Source organism: Bemisia tabaci, chromosome 3, assembly GCF_918797505.1.
Source record: "Bemisia tabaci chromosome 3, PGI_BMITA_v3".
NCBI classification, from domain to species: domain Eukaryota; kingdom Metazoa; phylum Arthropoda; class Insecta; order Hemiptera; family Aleyrodidae; genus Bemisia; species Bemisia tabaci.
In genome coordinates this window covers 29,479,869-29,501,288 of record NC_092795.1, presented here as the reverse complement: position 1 = coordinate 29,501,288, position 21,420 = coordinate 29,479,869, and the positions used below count along the sequence as shown (strand labels likewise).

Genomic DNA, 21,420 nt, shown 5'->3' with positions numbered 1-21,420 from the left:
ACGCAATCTAGGTAACTGCAACAAAACATCAGCTAAGCTGCAGTTATTTATATAAAATCAGTGTGCAAGCAGTAATTTAAAAAAAAAAAAAAAGTAATCAAAAGTGTGAAATCAAAGCACAAATCGCCGCCACCGTGACTTATTGCGGGTTACACAAGGCGTTCCCGTGCGCACCCGATGTAGCGCCTTCAGCATCGTCGACATACTTCCAACACTACACCGATACACATAGCATCCTGTTATGCAAATTGCCTATATTGCGCTTGCCGGAGTTTACACCGTGTATTGAGGTGCACACCGTCCAACCGCGATCCACGGATCGGGCGATCCAGCACATTCTGCGCACCTGATGGCCGCCTACCATTTGTTGTCAGATAGTGCTGCGTCTACCTCACGTGAAATCGCTTGGTATCGACTTTTTTACATACATTTAAATGGGCAAATCCCACTGTTTCCGAAAATCATGAAACGCCTCTGATACACTGAAAAAAAAAAAACTCCAGTCGTGGAAGCCGTACTTACGGGCCGCATATAGACGTACCGTCCGTGTTCCGGGCGAAGCACCCGGAGCAATCGAAGCTACGGCTCCAGCATCCGGAAATTTCGGCTTTTGAGCCCGGTATGTCTGTATAGCCCGTAAAGGTCCAGTTACACGATCAAATTGAGCCACCAAATTGGGCCTCTCATTGGTCGCATCCTCACCTCAGGTCTTTTTCCACCATTAAGAGCTTCAGTTTAATGGCTCAATTTGATCGTGTAACTGAACCTTAACTTTTTTCTCAGTGTATGAATTCAATAACCGATACGAAGCGAGGAATGTGGTGGCGTCACTGGACGATGGTGCACTCCCGACGGGGCAGGGCTCTTGAAAGGTATTTATCGGCGACAAGGCGGCTGCAACGCCGATCATAAGCGGTGGCCGGCCAGACGCCCCTGGACCCCCGCCAAATTGTGGCGAAAATACCGAAAATTGCGATAAGGTCTAACTTTAAACCCTCCCCGTCGGCCGTCGCTGCCGCGTGCGCGCAATTCCTCCCCGGTTACACGCGCTGCGCCGGCATCCGTTGGATCGTCTCGCTCTTTCCGACTTTTCAACGGATGACAACAAAGGCCTCGCGGGTTTACGGTCAAATGCCTGTTCAAATTGCAGTTTTCGCCAAAGTCTGCCTTTAGACCCTATTTGGACCGCGTTTAACAAAAAGGAAAGCAAGCCACATCAGTTATTGCCAGATTTAACTGGACAATTTAATTTTTTATAAAAAGAAGTTTTTGCGGATTCCTTTGACATTTGTAAGGAATTTGTTTCGTATTGTGCAGATAATTCAATGAAATTTGCATAAAAATCTGCACAATCTTTTTCGTGTAAAAAAGTAAATTGCCCTATTAAAGGTGATAGCTGATGTGGCTGGTTCCTTTCCGCTTAACGCGGTCCATTGAGGCCAGTATTAGACCCGAAAAGAGACCGAAAACGACCAAATCACGATGCATTTCTTAAAATCCAGACCCTCAATGAGGCAAAAATCGTTGAGTTTAGGAAATCCAGCCAGGAAGTGCCCAAAAACGGCCTTTATCCTTGCCTTCGTTTGATACCGCACGAAACCATTGGCGATTGTTAGAAGTTGGCTACACTGCTTTCCCTCCATTAAAATGTATGCTAAACAATCGATTCTTAATGAGGCACCAAAATCGATATTTTTAATGGATTCAAATGACGGAAAAACAGTGTTGCTAACTTGCAAAATCGCCACCGAACTAACTTCTGAGAATTAAAAAAAAAACACAACCTCTCAGTTAAATGCAAATTCGATCAGGGGGACTTCGACAACATCAAAAGTATTCTACGGCGCTTTTCTCAAACACGGTTATAAGTCGATCAGATGCTCACGTAATCGAGTAACAATCAAGTTTTGGCCGAGCAAAATGGTTCGAAATCATTAGCAAGTCGTTGGATGAAAGAGAAAGGCAATCCATCGGCAAGATGAAATTCAGCAATGAGAGGTGGAGAAAAAAGAAGAAAGTTGTTGGTCACCCACTCTTGCGTCAAGTTTCTCTCGATACGGTAAAGCTGAGCTTCCTGGTCCTTAAGTGAGAAAGGCTCTTCGCTCTGTTAAATTTTTTTTCCGTGCTTATAACCCAATCGTGAGACTAAAAAAGACATTGATCCTCCAGCTGAAGCTCGAATCTTCCGAAAAGTTGTCCCGACCCTTCAGAATGGCAGGTTTTTTTAATGTCCAGGGGAAAAAATCAGTCGAACCAAATCTTTTTTTAAGAGCACCTGTCAAAGACTGGAAGTGGTTCTGTACCCAAGGCAAGCCAAAATCTGCTATTTTGGCTCCTCGACCGTTGTTTAGTAGTTTTTCCATGGTTGTTTCCGCTAAAACGACCAACGAAAATGAGAAAATGTGCCTTGAGATTGAGGGAGTGTCGAGAAGAGGGGTTAGGTTACTTCGTGTTCTACTCAGAGTCTAGGATAGACCCTCCATTGTTATCCTAGCAATGATAGAAGCTTTATTTTTCGGAACTCTACCACTCAATAATTGTTAACCTACCTGAGTATCAGGTGGATGCTGAACTAACAATAAAGCCCTTCGCACTCGTTGCAAGTGTTTCGCTGAAAGTGGGGTCATCGGTGCATCACTCATCGATGATCGTGAAATGGGTTGCAAAAATCCTCATCGATGGCCCCCCTTTTTCAATTTAAAACTTGCAGCGTGTGCAGAGGACATAAGTGTTAAGTATTTAGATATGCAAACAAACCGGAGTTCGGTAAACTTGTTCGACCCATGGCGTCACTCGAAGCTCATCAGCCACCTAACAGCTACTGATGACTGCTGTTTCCATATAATTGTCCATAAGGAAGTGTTGCATCCCCGAAAGTAACAGTTCCGCATGTCGCTAAGAAGCCACACGGAGAAAAAAACTTCGTGCGTGGGACCCGAAGTTTAGGTCATATGGATCTCTGAAGTTTTCGGATTGAGCATCTGAACACTTTAGGTCCAGCTGCTGAGGTTTGAATCACACATCTGAAGTACTTCGGTTTTCATATCTGAAAAACTTCGGTTCTCAAATCCGAAAAAACTTCGGTTCTCAAATCCGAAAAACTTCGGTTCTCACATCCGAAGTACTTCAGATGTAAGAACTGAAGTTTCAGATGTGTGATTCGAACTTCGACAGCTAGACCTAAAGTGTTCAGATGCTCAATCCGAAAACTTCAGAGATCCATATGACCTAAACTTCGGGTCCCACGTACGAGGTTTTTCTCTCCGTGCAGTATAAGGCCGTCTCTATTTCTCATAAAAACACGAATAGTTCGTCACTTTTTTTACTGTGCAGACGATACCCACGTTGCGTCCGGGATTTTTCTCGGCTTGTCGTAAGTGGGAGTCTCGTCCCTTTGGCTCGGCGGCTGTGGCTGCGGCATCCATACAACTTAATCAAGGGTCCCCGGACCCCTGCCATCCTCCCACCGCGAGCACGCTTGCCTTGTTCACCGAGTTGTGTACCCACTCTCATCCAGACGGGGAAATAAGCCGAAAGTGGCCGAACGGGCAAGGGAGCCGGAGCTTTCAATCAACGCCGAGTTCGATCCCGCTCAAGCGGATCGTAATTGCTTTTCGGTGCATCGCGCATCGCATCGGTGTCCAACCTCGCGCCCGCACCTATTCATAGCGCCCGCTCGCGTTAACCGCGTTAGTCGCGTTAACCGCCAATCCTGTCTTGCCGCGCCGCGCCGGTCGGCATTTACGATTCACAATCAGCCAGCGCTACTCTTGTGGTAGACTTTCCCGGTTAAACAGGGCTCTGCAGGCTGATTATGGAAATAGAATATCTAAGCGATAGGGTTGCCCCAGTCAGGGAAAACCGGGAACTGTCAGAGAATGTTATACCGGAAAAAGTTTAATACTGGAAATGCGTTAGTCGCGTTAACCGCCAATCCTGTCTTGCTGCGCCGCGCCGGTCGGCATTTACGATTCACGATCAGCCAGCGCTACTTTTGTGGTAGACTTGCCCGGTTAAAAAGGGCTCTGCAGGCTGATTATGGAAATAGATTATCTAAGCGACAGGGTTGCCTCAGTCAGGGAAAACCGGGAAATGTCAGAGAATGTTATACCGGGAAAAAAGACGCTTGGATCTAGAGTCTAGACTCTCGAAAACATTGAAAAGAAAAAACACTCTTGATTCAATCTGACTTTTTGCTTATCAAAAGGAAATCCGCCTATATTATCTCTTTTTTACCCCCTCGTCTAGGCACACCGAATTGTTTTCACACATTTCTACTTACAATCGAGCACATTGCAAACTACAGAACTGAAGTAAGTTTTGCATGCTGGCCGTTTGATGTATCCGTGTTACGCGTTCCGATTCGGAGTTTCGCTGATATTAACGCATATCTTCCGGATCAATTATCCTCTCAATGGTTTGAAGAGTTGATTATGGCTTTATACAAGTTCGCCTTATCGTCTCTCCTCTGACATAAGGGCGCATACCTGTTTCCAAGTAAGCCACGAAAAGCATGAAGTCTTATGGACAACAAGGGTCAAATGAAAATCGAGATATGCTCGCACGTCAAAAAAGCGACGTTATGCCACGCGCAAAGTTTAGGCGAATCCGTCGATTGAAAAAAGCTCTATCCGCATCAGGAACCCGGGAATCTATCCACGAAAGCCCTCGAGCGGTTACTCGGTTCTTGTAAGCTCAACCCCGCGCCAATAACGCCCGAATTCCGACCGATTACGTTGTGGATTACCACCTGAAGCACCTCAATTCCAATCCAGAGGGCAGGAAGATAAAAGCTTGCCACGATAATTTTCATTGTCCACCGTTTTAATTTCCAAGGTCGGCGAACCGAGCGACTATGTCTTTGCATTGTATTTTATTACGGTGACGTCAGCCTTGTATTTTTAGCCATTGGCTCGCAACAATGTACAGGTGCACGGCTGCAAATCGACTTATCATAACGCGAAGTGATTGACTTATCTCACACGCGTCGTCACTCTTGCCGTGCTATTGAAGCACCTGCGCGCAATTTCACTGACAATGAATTTATCGAATAGGAGTCGAGGGTATGATCGCAGTGGAGATGTTGCATGTGTGAGGAATTTGCGATTTGACTGTTGATTATTGTGTAAAAGTTCGCGAGAACACGATGCTGCCACTGGTTTTCTCTGAAATTAACTCCCAAGCTCAAAAAAAGCTCTCAAGTTGAGGCCAAAATGGAGGGGATATCCCACCCTACCCTGAGAGTCCACCTCTACATCAGAACAAACTCTCCAAGCAAAGATAGGGAGCAAATACATTGACAGGGCTGCCACTTTATTTGGGGACTCCAAAACTGAAAACACGGCAACCCTGCCAATGTACTTGCTCCCTATCTCTGCATCGAGAGTTTGTTTTGATGTAGAGGTGAACTCACAGGATAGCGTGGGATATCCCCTCCATTTTGGCCTCAAGTTGAGAGATTTTTTTGAGCTTAGGAGTCAATTTCAGAGAAAACCAGTGGCACCATCGTGTTACCTAACTTTTACCTAAGAATCAGTAGTCAAATCGCAAATTCCTCACACATGCAACATCTCCATTTACGCAAAAACGCCTGTGTGTGTATGTACATGTACAAGAATTTATCGCAGATATACCGTTTTTTAACTAAGCTGGAGAGGCTGATTTCCGACGTCCAGGAGGAAGGATAGAGATCTTCGCCTGCTTGCGTTAGGGATGATCACTCGACTAAAACTCGGACTCCGTTAGTCAGTGACCAACTAACCATCCCTAACGTGCATGTTGTACTGATGACGTTGGCTGTTTTCAGCTGCTTACTAGAAATTCATCGTTCTAACTTCTAAAGTTCGGAGCGGCAACGTCGAGCTCCTAAGCAACAAGTCAAAGTTTCCATGGCGTCGTCGATTTTTCCGCGAGGCCCGAGGTTGGAGCCGGGCGTCCTGGCGCTGGCGGCAACACCTACGTGCCCACCTGTTGGCGTGCGGGTTTTTTTAGAAGTGCGAGTTGGGGCACCCGGCACATGTCATCGCGAGACGAGGCGCTGGGTGTAGGGCGTCTCGCATGAGGAGCTTTCGTCGCGCGTCTAGTACGCGCGCTCGCGTAGATGCCTCCGCTCGTGCCTTGTTCCAGTTCCAGTGCCGCGTCGTCCTCCTCCTAACCTAAATATTCCGCCCAAAATTTCATCTCAAATCGCTCAATTTCACCCCTGCAGTGGGTTGAAAGGTTAACGCGGGGGTCGCAAGAAATTCCAGAGGTTGAATTCGTGTTTCTGCGTACACATTGATGGTGTATCCTCGTTGTGGATGATTTTGTGAAACTCGTTGTCTCTGGTCGTTTATCAGTGAGTACACTTGCATAAATGAACTCTTATGTCACGGAAACTCGAATCATTGAATTGGATAGTGCCCTACTCAGGAAATATGAAATTCTGTTCAATGGGTTACTAGACAAGGTTGAATGATAGTTATGGATGCTCTTATCTTCTTAAGGAGTGGATTTTCAAACTTCTAATTCTGCGAATCACATTTTCTGTAAAATTTTAAGAGGGAACACGGTTTTAGTTCTTACTTTGTCTAGTGCCAAATCGCGGAAGAGTGGTCCCAACACACTCAAAGGACCGAAAAGTGTTATGCTTCTATCTAAAATTCAGTTTTTCAGAAGAATAAAAACATGCAATTATTTTCCTAAATTTTCCCGATATTAGTGTGTAAACAGAAGTAATTACGTAGCATTACGTGTAATGACGTAATGCTAAGTTCGAAATGCCCAACAGTTTCCTAGTAAAATTACAATTTACAAGTAGAAATTTTGAAACGTCGAATTGTAGTTCGGCCTTTCTGGGAAACGACTAAGTTCTGGAAGATCGAAGCTCATCAGGAAATCGGTTAACGGTTTCAACTTGCTTTTAATCTTTGGTCCATCGTCGATATCATAACTGAATTTCGCAATAAGAAACCACTTATTCTGCCCATTTTAGAAACCGAATATGCCATATCAGCTTATGTAGATAAGTGATTTCATAGATGAGCCAGAAATAGCGGTTCCTTATTGCAAAATTTGGCCTTGTGAGGTGTGTGCATGCTTTCATTAGTCGAAGGGCTCGTCGTGTGGCTCCACAGCCCACTTGTCGGTAAAGCTGATGACTCGATGACTCATATCGATTACGTGTTCGATGGCGGAGGAAAAAAAAAAACCAGAAAATCGAACGCCAAGTTTTCGCGAGACGGAATTATTTACAGTGGCACGCCTCGCTCGGTCCGCCCAGACCACGGTGCGTTGGCGCGTTGCGTTGGCAAGTTTCTAACTTCGCCGTTGAAATGCTGAAATTTTAAAACCGATGCCCGATTCATGTGCCGTCAGCCAATTTCCCTACCGAAACGCCACGTTGCGCCGTAAGAGCACCTTGTCGCTCATGCCGCGGGGATTTGCGCTTCCACCACTCTGCCGTGATAAGGAAAAACGTCGTATGAACCTTCAGGCGTTGCCAAATTTCCTCTCATAAAATGCGAATTTCCTGGTAAATTTATGAATATTTTCCTCCCAATTTTCCAGATAATTTAGTCCACAATTTTACCTAAAGATTCTGAAAATTTGAAGGGAAAATATTCCCAAAATTTCCTAAAAAATGCACACTTTATCGAAGGAAATTTGGCAATTCTCGAATGTTTATACGGCTTTCTTCCTAAGCACGACAGCACTGCAACTTGTGTTTCGCGAGAAACACGATGGTGCCTGCCATTGGTTTTTTCTGATACAAAGCTCTCAAAGTTGAGGTCTTAACGGCCAGTATCTCATACGTTATAAGAGAGACCACCGCTATCTTTAGTCTTGATTGCTCCGATGGTCAAATTTCGAAGTCTAACACTTCTCCCCTTGCTAGTACGGGAAATTTTGAATTGCATATGAATGCTGAATTAGACGAACTGCTTTGTGCAAGTGAAGAGAATTCAGATGCAGCACTTTAACTTCATCGGGAGATTGACCCGATAAAAGCGTCGACAGGAATTCAGTTTGTCAATTTCCTCGAAAAAATAATTTAGCTCCAAACAGAAGCGCGAGCAAGAAATGGGCTCAGGGGTTCTGGAACGACCTTCCTCTCATGATCCAACAATTTTCCTAACGACCAGTCATTAATCGTCGCGGTATGTCAGAGATTTTTGTTGTTTCTTGAAGCCCCGCTTCACTAGGAGCTCTAATCAGACTCTTTCAGGTCTGGAATACCTGGAGTGTCAAGGAAAGTTCGGGCAGTTACGGCGACCTGGAGAAGTCAAGAAGTTCACAGAATAAGTTGGGGAATTCCCAAGAAAAGTTGGGAAATTCCGCGAGTAGCACGTCGGGTCAGCAACTTTAGGCGGTGTCATGCGAGAGCTTGGACAACTTCCGAGTGCCTTTTTCTATATAATTTGGATATCTTGAAGTGGAAATTTTGCCAAAAAATTAGCACCGTAATTGGAAAAAAATAATAAATAATGGCCTAGTGGAAGTTACGTTCGCAGGTCATGAAAAAATCGGGGAATAAGGCAATTTTGGAGTCAGGGAAATGAAAAAAAAAATGTCAGGGGAAAGACAGAGAATTGGAAATCGAAGTAATTATTGAAACCCTCTTAGAGACCATGAAGATTACGGTGGCCCTAAAAAGATTTCCAGTGAGAAATTATATTTATATTTATAGAATACATTCATTGTCTGTGGAGTCCAATAGAAATGTTTTCTCTGTGCGCACCGCACCGTTTGTGCACGGAGACGATGGGAGCTCGATATAATTGAAGTAAAAACTAAGTTTAATAGACGTTAAAAATAAATTTCCGCTTCTGCGTGAAACTGAAGCGTTAGCTGGGGGGGGGGGGGGGGGGGTTGGTAAGAAGGGTGGGGTGCGGGGAGTGACCGGGTGACCTCTTCCCATCCGCTATTATTAGTCGCCCGCAGGGTTGTCTATTCGGGAAACCAAACTTTGCACGGAGGAACTCTAAAAGAATAGATATTTCACACGCAATTATTATTCGGATCAGCTTGCTTACTTGCTTTGTCAATTGAGGTTTAATTACTCTTGAAGAATCAATTTCACCCCTCAGGTTTCTTTGATTCTTTCGGGAGGAGGAGGAGAGATGTGCGCTTACCTCTACCTCCCTAAAATTTTAATTTTAACCTTAGTTCGGGAAATGCTTGTCTTTTTTTATCAAATTTTACGAATTTAAGAAGTGCTACCGCTACCCTTCCAAGCTCCGCCATGTCTCAACAATTCCTCAACAACTTTGGCTGAAATGAAAATCGTTTCTCCTCTCTTCTTCGTTATCTTTCTCCTCTTCTGCAGTTGCTGCTTCTCCTCCTTCTGCCATTCCTCTCTCGTTTAATTTTTGTCCAAAGAAAAAGAAAAATGAGTTACAATGCGGTAGATTTTTTCAGGGAACGAAATTATGCCAACACAGGGTCGTTATATCGTCAAACGAACTAAGGGCAAGATTGCATAATTCCAGGTCCAGCAGCATTCCAAAATGCAAACGTCCGTTCTTTAAAGAATGGCTCACAATCAGTTTATTCCTAGCACCTGAAGCTTTACCATAATGTATGGTTTTAATAATGATGCGGCAACGTACGGCAGATTAGTGATGGCAGTGTTGCCACTTCTTTCGCAAATATTCTGTTTTAATCCGTTCTTGATGGATCGAAGAAAATCCATCCGAAAATTTGCCTCAACTCGGCATCGTCGCCCGTGAAATAGCCCTTTCTGCGTGCCGCGGTGTCATAATAGCCCCGGGAATCGAAGGTGCACTGTATGCAATTCACGTTTTCCATCCAGAAGGCACTTGGAGGCCTCGAATGGGCAAATTTAAGGGTAAGCCTCGAGCCCTTTTGCATATCGTCATAGAGAAGTTTCCGTAGATTTGCCATGCAACACCTTCGTAACACCGAACTCTCTTTTCTTGTATTTGATTCCGATGACATTCAACGTATCTCTTCAGATCTCAATGCACGATCAAATTCCCGAACCAATTACCATCAAAGTGTCGGGAGTCATCAGTCTTAAAATCATTAATTTGCTTAATTTTAAAATGAAAACTTGGCAGAAATGTTTTCTGTGGCAGGAAATAATGAATAGTGGCACTCCATTCTGATAAGAATTTGACGGCCCGTCAAATTTTGATCAAAGAGGACTGTTGCATGGTGACCATCAGTCATCAAGTGGTCTACTTTGATCAGAATTGGTTCGGAATTTGATCGTGTATCCAGACCTTATAACTACAACTAGAAATGATCTGATTTTTCCGTGTTTTTTTTTCTTTTTTTCTTTTTTTTCTCTTTTTTTCCCTATTACTTTCTATAATGTGAAAAGTATGCTAACAGATGGCTCTTGTTTTTTTGTTTCAGTGGAAGCTTTAATCTACTGGCGGGATCCAATCAAATCCGGAGTCGCCTTCGGAGTATCTCTAGGAATCCTCGTTTCTCTTTCCATATTCTCTCTCATCTCAGTCGTTTCCAACTTGTCACTCCTAGTTCTCTCAGCCTCCATTGTCTTCAGAGTCTACAAATCAGTTTTACAGGCTGTACAGAAGACATCAGATGGTCATCCATTCAAGTGAGTAGCCTGTCCAAATGGAATATCTTGGCGGATCCAGCAATTTGGCAACACCGGATTTCCTCCATTTTAACCTATGGAACCGTATCAATTCTTAGAGGGGCCAGGTGCTTCGACAAGAATCGATTATTTAGAATAGGTTGAAATGGAGGGAATTCGGTGTTGCCAAATCGATGAATCTGCCTCTGATTCTATTGTAATCTAGTCAGCGATGAGGAAGAGCCTCTGTTCCCGACTTTTTATTGATAAAAAAGTTGGAAAATATCCATCTCTTTTCGGGCTTTTTACTATTCATTACAAGCCACATGTGTCAAAGAGAGTTCATTACGACAACAGAACAAAATAATTGGGAAATACAAAGAGAGGTAAGTTCTTGCACACAGTGTCATAAGGAACACTGTCGTTTAGTGAAAGAAGTCAACACAAGCTCAAACTAACTTTAAGAATGTCCCCTGTGAATGCTTTTGAGTATTTTCGAAGATGCCTCTCTGTTTCAAACATTATTTTATTTTAAAATAAACCCGCACAGATCAGCAGATCTGCAGCCTATTCTGCAGATAATTAAGATCAGCAGCCTGATTGTTAAAATTTTGTGTTTGTCAGGTAGACATAGATGACACGGGTTAAAAGGGGGAGCGTGATTGGTCGGCTATGTCGTATCACTGCTTATGTCGGGTGGAACTCACGACAAGCTAAAGGTACCTCTTAAGTTTCTGACAGTATGTCGTCCATTCCACCTGACAAAGGCACGATGAAGCAGTGATACGACATAGCTGACCAATCACGCTCCACCTCTTAACCTTTGTCATCTATGTCTATCCTACAAACACAAAATTTCAACAATCAGGCCGCAGAAATCAATTTCTAATTGAGGTATAACTGTTCATACACATAGCATTTATCATTTAGAACATACTGGACTATTTGTTGATTTTTATTCAGTTGATGATGACCATAAAAACTCATATTCTATTTGTCAACAAGCAGACTGTTTTATGTATGCATCATCCTCTACCTTAATTGAAATTTGAAGAGACTCTTTCAATTTTGGAGTTTGAATGGTACTTGATTTATTGGTGGACAGTGTAATAAATAAAGGGTATGAGGTCTTTTGATACAATTGAAAATTAACAAGATAGAGCATTGGTGCACCTGGAGTGACACTCAAGATAAGAAAGAGCTCTTGCAACTGAGTTCACATGTCTCTCACCTATTGATGAATACCGTTTTCAGCTCAACTGCTGCTTATATCTATTTCTGTGTCTCTCTTATACCTCCAACAACGAACACAAAGAGCACTTAATTAGGTCTAATCTTGGCCAAGATTCACGAGAACGAACTTTGCTAGACTCTTTACTTTGATTGGCTGTGCACCAAGTTGCCAGGCACTATTGGATTTGGAATTCAAGAGGCCTCATGAGGTCCTTTTTTCAGCTCCTTTTTGTTTGTTAAATCAGTAGTAAGAGACTTTTAATCAATATGGAAATTATCAGCCTCAACTTTTCTCATGAACCTCTAAGGCTGTGTATATAGATGGACCATTATGCCAATTACTTTCCTTCAAACTCAGCCAAATTAAATGTGCTGAATCCAGGACGTCACTCAAGATGTCTTCTCAAAATCTATCATAATCAAAAAAATAACTCTCTCAGGCAAGAGATCATTTTCAATGACTCTTCATGGTGATTTTTGTTTACTCCTTAATCTTATGTAAGCGAACTTCTGAAATTAATTGTGTAGTTTAAAAACGTACCATCTCATTCTTTATAGAAAAAGCTTTTTAAAACGGCCCTATTTATTGCCTATAAGTTTTAGTCTCTTATTTTAACAAGAAAAATACAACAGTCCAGAATCTTATTCCAGGAAGATAATTCAAGTTGTCAGTCTGGCTTGATTAATAAAGATCTAGGAGTTAAAGTGTTGTAGGAATAAAAAAGGTGACAAGGTGTGGACAAGAGTAGGGGATGTGTATTCAAATTCTGCGATTGTCTGTGAGAACTAGGCGGAAAAATCTCAGATACTTTGAGAATACTGCCTTGTATATTTTTATCGAGCAGTGGCATGAGAAGTGAATTAAAATCAAGTGGAGAATAATAGAACTTTATCAAAAAACACGTGTTCGACGTCATGACCAAACAACTTGTTTGGTATGGTCATGTCAATAGGATGACGGAAGAGAGGCTGCAAAAAAGATGCTTGATTGGGTTCCTCCTGGGAGGTACGTAGGGGACGCCCAGTGAGAGGTTGGCGACAGGGGGTGTTAAATGAGATAAGAGATTGTCAACTCCCTGATGACCTGTGGGAAGACCGAGCTTTGTGGCGATTAGGCGTCGCACAGCGCCAAAGAGCGCTATAAAAGCGACTCATATATATATCAAAAAACAAGAAGTAAAACCAACACACATTCTGTTTCAAAAGCAGTCGTTAATTTGCAGTGTTTTAAAACCAGAATTAGGTAATCATCCAGCTATAATTGAAGTCAGGATCTGTTTTTAAGTTCCAAGATTTTGAAAGTAAGGAGGTCTGTCATTATTTTTCAATTTGCTCATTATGTTTATTTTGGTTTCAGAGAATACTTGGAGTATGACCTCACTCTACCCCAAGAGAAAGTTCGTGAGCTGACTGACACAGCAGTTGTACACATCAATGCTGGAGTTTCAAAGTTGCGCAAATTATTCCTTGTTGAAGATCTGGTTGACTCGATCAAATTCGCTGTTGGATTATGGACGCTTACTTACATCGGAGCGTGGTTCAACGGCCTCACCCTATTCATCCTTGGTAATCTCTCAGTCTATCCTATTTCTAGTGTTAAGTCTCATGTCTTTCATTATATGGAGGTATTTAAGTTGACCCTAAGGTACGAAGAAAGGGCATTTTTGAGTACTTACATCTGGTGTTTGTAAGGCTTCAAGGCAGCGTCTTATTAACTCTGTTGTAGGGTTGACACAACTGCCATGTCAAATGTGTTAATTAATCATGAGATTTTTATCTGATTCGACATAGTCCTCTATTTCCTCTTCAAAATTAAATCATAATATTTTCCAGGAGGTCACCTAATATGAACAAACTTGACTGGTTTCGTTATTTTACTCAATTTAATTAGTGTAAATAAGAAATTTATCTCATTATTCTGTTTCAGTTTAGCAGGCATAATTCTTGTGAACAGTATTTAGCAATAGATTGTGAATTATAAAATCAAACTGCAGCAAAGAGAATGTTTTGTGTAAAAGATGTACTCTAAGTCAAACAATTTTTCTTGGCTTTTGCATTGAACTGTTTATTTACAAAAGGGTTTAAGCGTCAAACTTCATGATCCTTGGTTTTCTTTTCTATGGTTACTTCCAAGGCTCGTATCACTTGGAGCTTGGACATCTTGCAAATAGTGAGGCTACTGCATGATTCAAGAATTGCCTTCAAATTAGGTGTTACTACAGTAAATTTTCGCCTGATATGCTTTTGCAAGCTTAAAGAAGCTCACAACAACTCTCTTGTACGATGGAAAGTAGTTGAAAGCTTTGTAGTAATTGAGAGAATGTTTCATATTGGCCTGAAGCTTATGACGTCATGTAAAATGACAACCCATGGTTTCAACCATTGTTTGCTCAATGTAACGCGGCAGCCGTACAGTTAGCATTGCGAATAAACGATTTCACTCAGAAAAAAAAAAAGAATACAAATATTTACTTCAAACAGTAACGATATTGCCATCATGGTTGGGATACCTATTCTTTTCTTACAAGTGCGGCTGGAAAATAAATAAACTAACAATAGGAAAGGATAAAAGGCAGTTGATTCTTCTTTTGATGTCATAATATTTGTCGCTGCAATATTTCTCTGTTTAAAATGGGGTCGGTTATTTGGCAACTTTGAAAGTAATTTTCTCCACTAAAATTTGATAAAATGAAAAATGAAAAAATACAGATCTTCTTATTTCCTAAGTTCTCTCCAAAATGGAAGTGGAAAAAAGATGTGCAGCAGCCCTATTCAATCAATACTAAAATTTGTATTAGTCTTTCTGTGTTTTAGGTTTTTACACAAGTTGTTCATTTACTATCCTACAATCTTATCACAGTTGCATACCTAAATAATTCAGTATTATCATTTATTTGTTCTTGTTCAACAGGGCTAATAGCGCTTTTCACGCTACCCAAAGTTTATGAAAACAACAAAACCCAAATCGATCAAAATTGGGGAATTGCCAAGGCAAAGATTGCTGAAATCACATCCAAGTAAGCAAATTAACTTTTCAATGCATGTATATCTTCCTGCCTTGCTATTGTTCTACATATTTTATCACACGCCCAGTATAATAGAATGACTAGTATCACTTAAAATTTCTTTGATACTCGGTGTGCAGAGTGAATGTTCCATTTTAAATGTCAAATAAAACGTTTATTTTCACAGTAATGTCCACTTTAAAATGTCCAACTACTTGTTTTGCAAAGACCTTCAAGACCTCTAGGTATAATGTCTAAAAGGAGGTAGGTTTAGTCAGAAATGTTGAAGGATCCAAAAGTAGCAATGATTCTGCAATAATTAAAATCCCATACACCACAAAGATGAAGTAATCGTGAAAGATGAAGTACCCGTATTGTTGTAGACATAGAGTACATAGAGTCGTAATGTAAGTGGGAGAACTGGCGCCATGTTCTGCTCGACAAGTTCCGAGCCCGGTGTGCGGGGTCACTTTATCGATACATATTCGATCCAAAATGGTGGTGTGGAATATGGCCGGGTCCCCGTGTATCACACACAATCGATTATGTATCAAAAAAGGGACCCGGCGCCGCACAGGAATCTCGGAATTCGGGACCTGGAAAATGCTTAAAAGTGGCGCCAGCTCTCTCACTTGTATTACGACTCTTTGTACTCTATGGTTGTATAATAGAGGACATTCTTGGACTTTTTGTAAATTATTCACATGGTGATTAGCCGGAAACGGCACGTATAGAATACTAAGAAATTTGGTGATGGCTAAATTTCATGATTCTCTGATATGATGTTCCTCCCGATCTCCCTAGCAAGATAAGATGACCCCTTAAAATCGAACTTGACTTGTGCAAATATTGAGAAAATCGAGTTTCCAAAGTGAATTTTTGGCAGCTTTATACATGTTTTTAAGCAGAAAAATGTAGGTGATGGAGGTTCCTGTCTGGCGCCGACCAGAGAGATAAGACAGCACGTCAACTCAGTTCAACAAAAAAGGCCTCACATCTTTGACTCTGCAATGGCACCATTTCTTCGTCTGATAACAAGTGTTAAATTGCCAAAAAATGTACTTTTCAGACTCAATTTTCTCGATTTTGGCACGTAGAAAGGTCAATTTTACAAGCTTCTCATTCTACTAAGCTACATTTTACTCAGATGGTGGATGACATCATATCAAAGAATCTCAAAATTTAGCTGATGCGAAATTTCTTCGTATCTCTACTGTGCATACTGCATAGTGCTTCCCTTAAAAGCCATCCCAATCTGCCTTGAAGAACAGAACAAAAGACAAAATTATGAAGCAAAGAGTTGAGCGGTTCATGTAAAATTTAAATTCCTTATGCTCATGCTCAGTGAATCTCTAATTGAAATGGTCAATGTTAAAACCTAACATTTCAAGTCCTAATGAGCTCTGAGCTCCACTCAAATGGTTGTCTCCCAAGGTTTATCATATAAGAGACACATTGGGTTTCAGTATTGACCAAATCAGTTGTGCAGTGGGACTTAAACAATTAGTGCATTGAACATTTACTGACAATGGACAAACTGTGCATTCAAAACTTTAAAATAGAAATTTTCCAACAGACATTTTGTACTCCGAACAATTGACAATTGAAGTAGAACATTCACACCTGTCATCGGACACCTAATATGGCGCTCTGCACAGGCTTAGTAAGGAACTAAAATAACGAAACTAATGCTAACATACTACTATTTATGGTGTGGTGTGTCATCTTTTGCATTCATTTTTTCATGGTGCTTGTTGCATCTCTTCAAAAAGACTATTTTCATTACCCGTTCAGTAATGTTGAAGTTTCGGTGGGAACGCAGATTTCGCGACTTTACCCTCCATATCTATATGAAATATTCTGAGAAACACAATAATGCCACTGGTTTTATCTCTAATCAGCTTTGTCTGAAATCCCACTTTTGAATGAAATAATGCTAAGTTGTTGTCTCAACTCTATTGCTTCTTCAAGTCTGAATTTTGTTGAGTTCATCCAGTGCCAAATTACGCCGTTCTTTCCATCCGCTTTATATATAAAAGAACTTGAATGAGGGCTTTGATGTTGATGGGATACGAGATTTCTGAAAAATTTCTATTTATCATGATTTTGCGTCAGAAAAAGGATTAGCAGCACACCTGCTCAGAAGATGAACATACATAACCCCTCATTTGCTTGAACACCCTGCTCATTATTATCGGTTTTTTATTATATTTTGCACCTCAATTGGTGGTTCAGCATGGACTTCAGCTTCACTTGTATTGCTAACATCTTGCTTTTTATAGAAATAATTGTGGAGGAAAAAATTATAACAAAATCTCTGCTCTCCCAAGTCTTGATTAATGACTGGCACTTTAGAAAGTACCCACTTTAGTTGAAAAAATTTTGAAAAGTGTCATCAAGCCTGTATCTATTTGTGGGAATATTCCAATACTCATCAAACTTTCATTTTAAGTCTTTGCTGGTGCGGGTAAATGATGATAGGTTATGGGTTGAATTCCATCCAAAGGTATATTCGTTTAATACACAGGAACATTCGAAGAAAGAGCTTATGTCCATTTGGTGTTGCTAAGATTTTGCACTTTTGCTGTTCTCTCTTTCGAAGAAAAATTCATGTAACCCTCCCAAAAATATCCAGGAAAATTACCTCATTAAATGGAAAATACTTTAGAAGGGAAACTTATGAAAATAAAAGTTTCCGAACAACCAAGAAATGCATCAAAAGCTGCCCAATTTTAGCAGTGACAAACGCATTGTGTGCCCTTTCTCTGAATGGTCATGCATATTGCCATTTCTCTGACATTAGAGCATATCTCAATATTCATCTGAGCCCTAAAAAGCAGGGGGTTATATGGATAAAAGGGCTTATCCCAAAATTGAGTTGGGCCCTTACGTCTAAGGAGCGACAGTATGCTCTACTAGTCATGGATAACTGATTGATCAGTTTCTGCTTTATTGTGACACCTCGCAATCAGATTAGCAAGGGTTTTTCAGTGTGATAGCCTTACTGTAGTGTGTTATTTGAATCAGCAGATTTGTAGTGTATTTATCAATTATCAAGCATCCTTCATATCACTTCATTCATCAGCTATGAATATCAATCACGATTACTTGTTGTGCCCCTGCTTGCGATGCTGAGCTTTTGAATTTAATTAATGATGACCGTAAGTTATTTTAATTTGTCCCAGATGCATGCCAGAAAATTCATACGATTTAATCATACTAATATTCATACCTTTGTACAGTGATACCTTGATTATGTATTGAAAACTTTTGGAATCAACTCTTCAGGGCAGGATTAGCGTTGTTGTTACCATTCAAATCAGTCCATTCAAACTTCTCGTTAGTGGAAAGATCAAAATCAATGTAGGCTAACTCAGCTGCGGTGAAGAATTCTGAGCATTCAGAATATTGTCAGTGTCTGTCTAGTTTCACATCAATTTGTTCCTCCTCTAAAACTTGGAACTTACGAACTTGCCAGAAAACAAACGTCTCGGGAAAGTTCATCAATAGTGAAACATACAAAAATTATTTTGACACCCAATTTGTGTCAAGCAGACAATGGTTTTTTGACAAGTAAGAGGTTTGAGTTAAAGTTTAAACATTGATGGCTTAAGTCTCAAATGCATATTTCCAATTCGGTAGTTGAAAATATCTGCTCACATTAATTTTTTCACAAGACAATCAATCATCAGCTTTCCTTGAAATATTTTCCTCTCGCCCTACAATAATTCCAGAAAACATCAATGAGATATTTTCGCCAGTTTTTCCTTCAAAAAAATAAAATAATATCAGAGATTTTCAGACGTTTCAATAAGTTCTATTGTTTTCTTCTTAAAATTTAAATGAGACATTGTCTGTGTAAGTTGGTAATCACATAATTTGGTTTGCGACGTTGCAGACTTCCTGTCATACTTTATTTTTTAAACGGAAAACTTCTCAACGGCAATTGATTTGAAAAAAACTGCCGTGATTTTTCTTCTCTGTGCGAAAAAAATTCTAAACTTCAAGGAATGATGTCAATTTGTTCTCCTTTAAAAAAATAACATAAAGGCGGATATTTTTAGACTCCGTAAACAAGATATGTGATTTTGGATTTATGCGGTCAACATATTATGTATTTTGTGGCACATTATTTTTGAGACAGTTAACACTCTGAATGTGCATGAAAGCGGAACAAAGTAAATTTTCTTGTCAAGTCTTGAATGTTCGTCGGATTCTATTAAAACTGCTGTTTGTGAGGAGTCTGTCTAGCAGTCAATGAACAAGATTTAGCAAGTCGTAGGATTAGGTGCATACTTTTCTATTTCCTCTTGTGAATGAATTTATCCTTATATTGATGCTCTTTGTTTTTAACATCGGAACATTCTTCTGATTTCAGATTGACTGCAGCTCTACCCGTAGGTGGCAAGAAGGACTCTAAAGACAAAGAACAATAAGTCAGAATAGTTGAACATCCCTTGAAATCCTCAGACGATGGAAAATCAACAAACAGAATGATATTCCAAAGCAGTTGATGCTTTAATGCAACTGAAAACTTTTCCTCTTAAGTTTGCTCCTGTTTTGTTTGGAATATTTACAAATAGATGTGATGATTTCTTTCAGTTAATTTATTCTTAAATTTCTTTCCTCTGAGAGTAAAGCTTTCCTTATTTTTTATTTTTTATTTCTGATTTTTGTCATTTGAATAAGTTTGACTTCGTTTTCGCCAAGAGGAGCATCAATGTATTTAGATAAGCATTATCTATTATTTTCTGAGATAAGTGTTCGACTTTTTTTCTTCGTTTTTATTTTTTTTTTAAGCTCCTTGTAATTCTGTACCTTGTTTCAACCTGTAGACTTCGATCATTTTTAAAGTAGCTCTTTTTTTAAGCCCCTGTTTTCCGAACTTAATCATATTTTGGTCAAGTATTTAGTTGTGGAAAGTATGTCAGTTATATTGTTAAGTATGTCCATTTGTCTTGTTTTATTGATAAAGCTTTTTTTCGTTGACCCATACAGTCATTGAACAGCCTCCCGAAAAGGTTGTATTTTGTAGCATATATTGTTGAAATCGCCTCTTCTGTAAGCTTTAACTCTTTCGAACCAACACCAATATCGGATCTCTGTACAATACACAAGCATCCAAGGGACATTGAAAAAGATGTGAAAAAAGCAAGATCGAACATGGATATGGAAGTATTCTGATGTTCTTTCATCCCTCAATTCTACGTTCACTTGTTAATTTTAATTTTAATTTATTGCGTAACTTTTTTTAACGACAATTTTTTGTTCTCAGTCACCTTGGAAGATAATTTTATTGACGAAAATCCTTTCTCGGACTTGGCCAGAAAGCGCATGTCTTTGACTCATGTACATATTTTGAAAAATATCCTTGTTTTTATGTATGTGATAAATCTCAGTCACTAGAAGTTGATCTTCTCATTTTTATGTAACAACAAAGTTGAAGTATTCGTGAATAAAAACATTCAATCATTCTATTTTTCATCGTTTTTGGTATTTTTTATTTGCTTTCTTTTCGTTTTATTTTTCTCAGAAGATCTTAGAATAATTGGATCCCCTATCCTCTTGCATATTGAACTACAATGTCTGGGTTTGTTTGGAGGCTTAATTTGTTCATGCTCAAGGTTGTCTTAAGTTTAGTCATAATGGGTGCCCAACTACGACTATTCATTACTCCCTGAGTCACTTCTATCAAGTTGAATGAGGATGCTTGGAACTTGAAAATAGTCATTCTCATCGGCACACATAATAATTAATAATATCGGAAAGAGTTTATACACCCTTCATTAACTAGGAATGTTGTTTGATTAAACATATCCCATATAAGTTGCAGGAAAGAAGAAGTGGAAGTGATTAAAAAAAAAAAAAAAAAAAAAACACAGTAAGCGGTAAAGACTCAAGCAGGAAATTGCGTACTTTTGAATGTAAATTTAAGTAATTTTCTCCGAACAAGATGGCAATTTTTCGAGGGTGCTGCTTCCCAGTTTCAGCAAGTTGCTTCAAACGTGACTCCAAGATTGTTCAACAATTAAATTTAACGGAATGATTAGGTACATTATACGCTTAGAATATCACATTATTTGAAGATATGTTTTTTGGGGAGACAAATAATTTGCTCCCTGATGATGAGTAGTTGTCAGGAAGTCGCTAATTTGGCTTTTCTTAATCAAATTATTGTGCGCACCTCACTTTATGTAAAGCTTGGATTTTGATTGGGCTTAAAAGTCTCTATGTTAGGTATGTTTGATCCCATTAAAATGGGTCAAGTCGCAGTGTTAGGTTGGTGTGCATTTTGTGACACTCTCTGCGGATGCTTCTTTAAGTTTTGCCTCTTTGACTAAAATAATCTTTGCGCCATTTTCCAAGAGAGGGTGTTTCGTTTTTGCATTTTTGATTGTAGCTTTTTCCAAATGTGCATCTTCTCCTTCCTCCTGAGAAATTAATTTTGTATTTTGTGCGTAGCTTAACTAGATTTAAGCAAGACCAAGTTTTTCATTTTACCCTCAGCATGTACAATGTTGAAATCGTTAAAAAAGGATTTGCGTAATTTTGTGAATCCATTTCAAGGTCATTGATTAATCAATAAAGGCATCATGGCATTTTAAATCGTTGATATTGCTCAAACTTAACATC

General features: G+C 40.0%; 1 protein-coding gene across 5 annotated transcripts in view; it reads left to right on the top strand.

Annotated features, from left to right (window-relative positions):
• Nucleotides 1-20,264, top strand: part of Rtnl1 (reticulon) — an 88,358-nt gene extending 68,094 nt beyond the window's left edge. For 4 of the 5 annotated variants that reach the window (XM_019040325.2, XM_019040326.2, XM_019040327.2 and 1 more), the window contains 4 exons: nucleotides 10,363-10,570; nucleotides 13,140-13,348; nucleotides 14,694-14,799; nucleotides 19,166-20,264. In XM_019040325.2, the coding sequence (XP_018895870.2) occupies nucleotides 10,363-10,570; nucleotides 13,140-13,348; nucleotides 14,694-14,799; nucleotides 19,166-19,223 (581 nt within the window). In that variant the 3' untranslated portion in view covers nucleotides 19,224-20,264. Of the gene's footprint in view, nucleotides 1-6,076; nucleotides 6,338-10,362; nucleotides 10,571-13,139; nucleotides 13,349-14,693; nucleotides 14,800-19,165 lie in introns of those variants that run through there. The other variant, XM_019040328.2, reaches the window with a different exon arrangement.
• The last annotated feature ends 1,156 nt before the right edge of the window (nucleotides 20,265-21,420 follow it).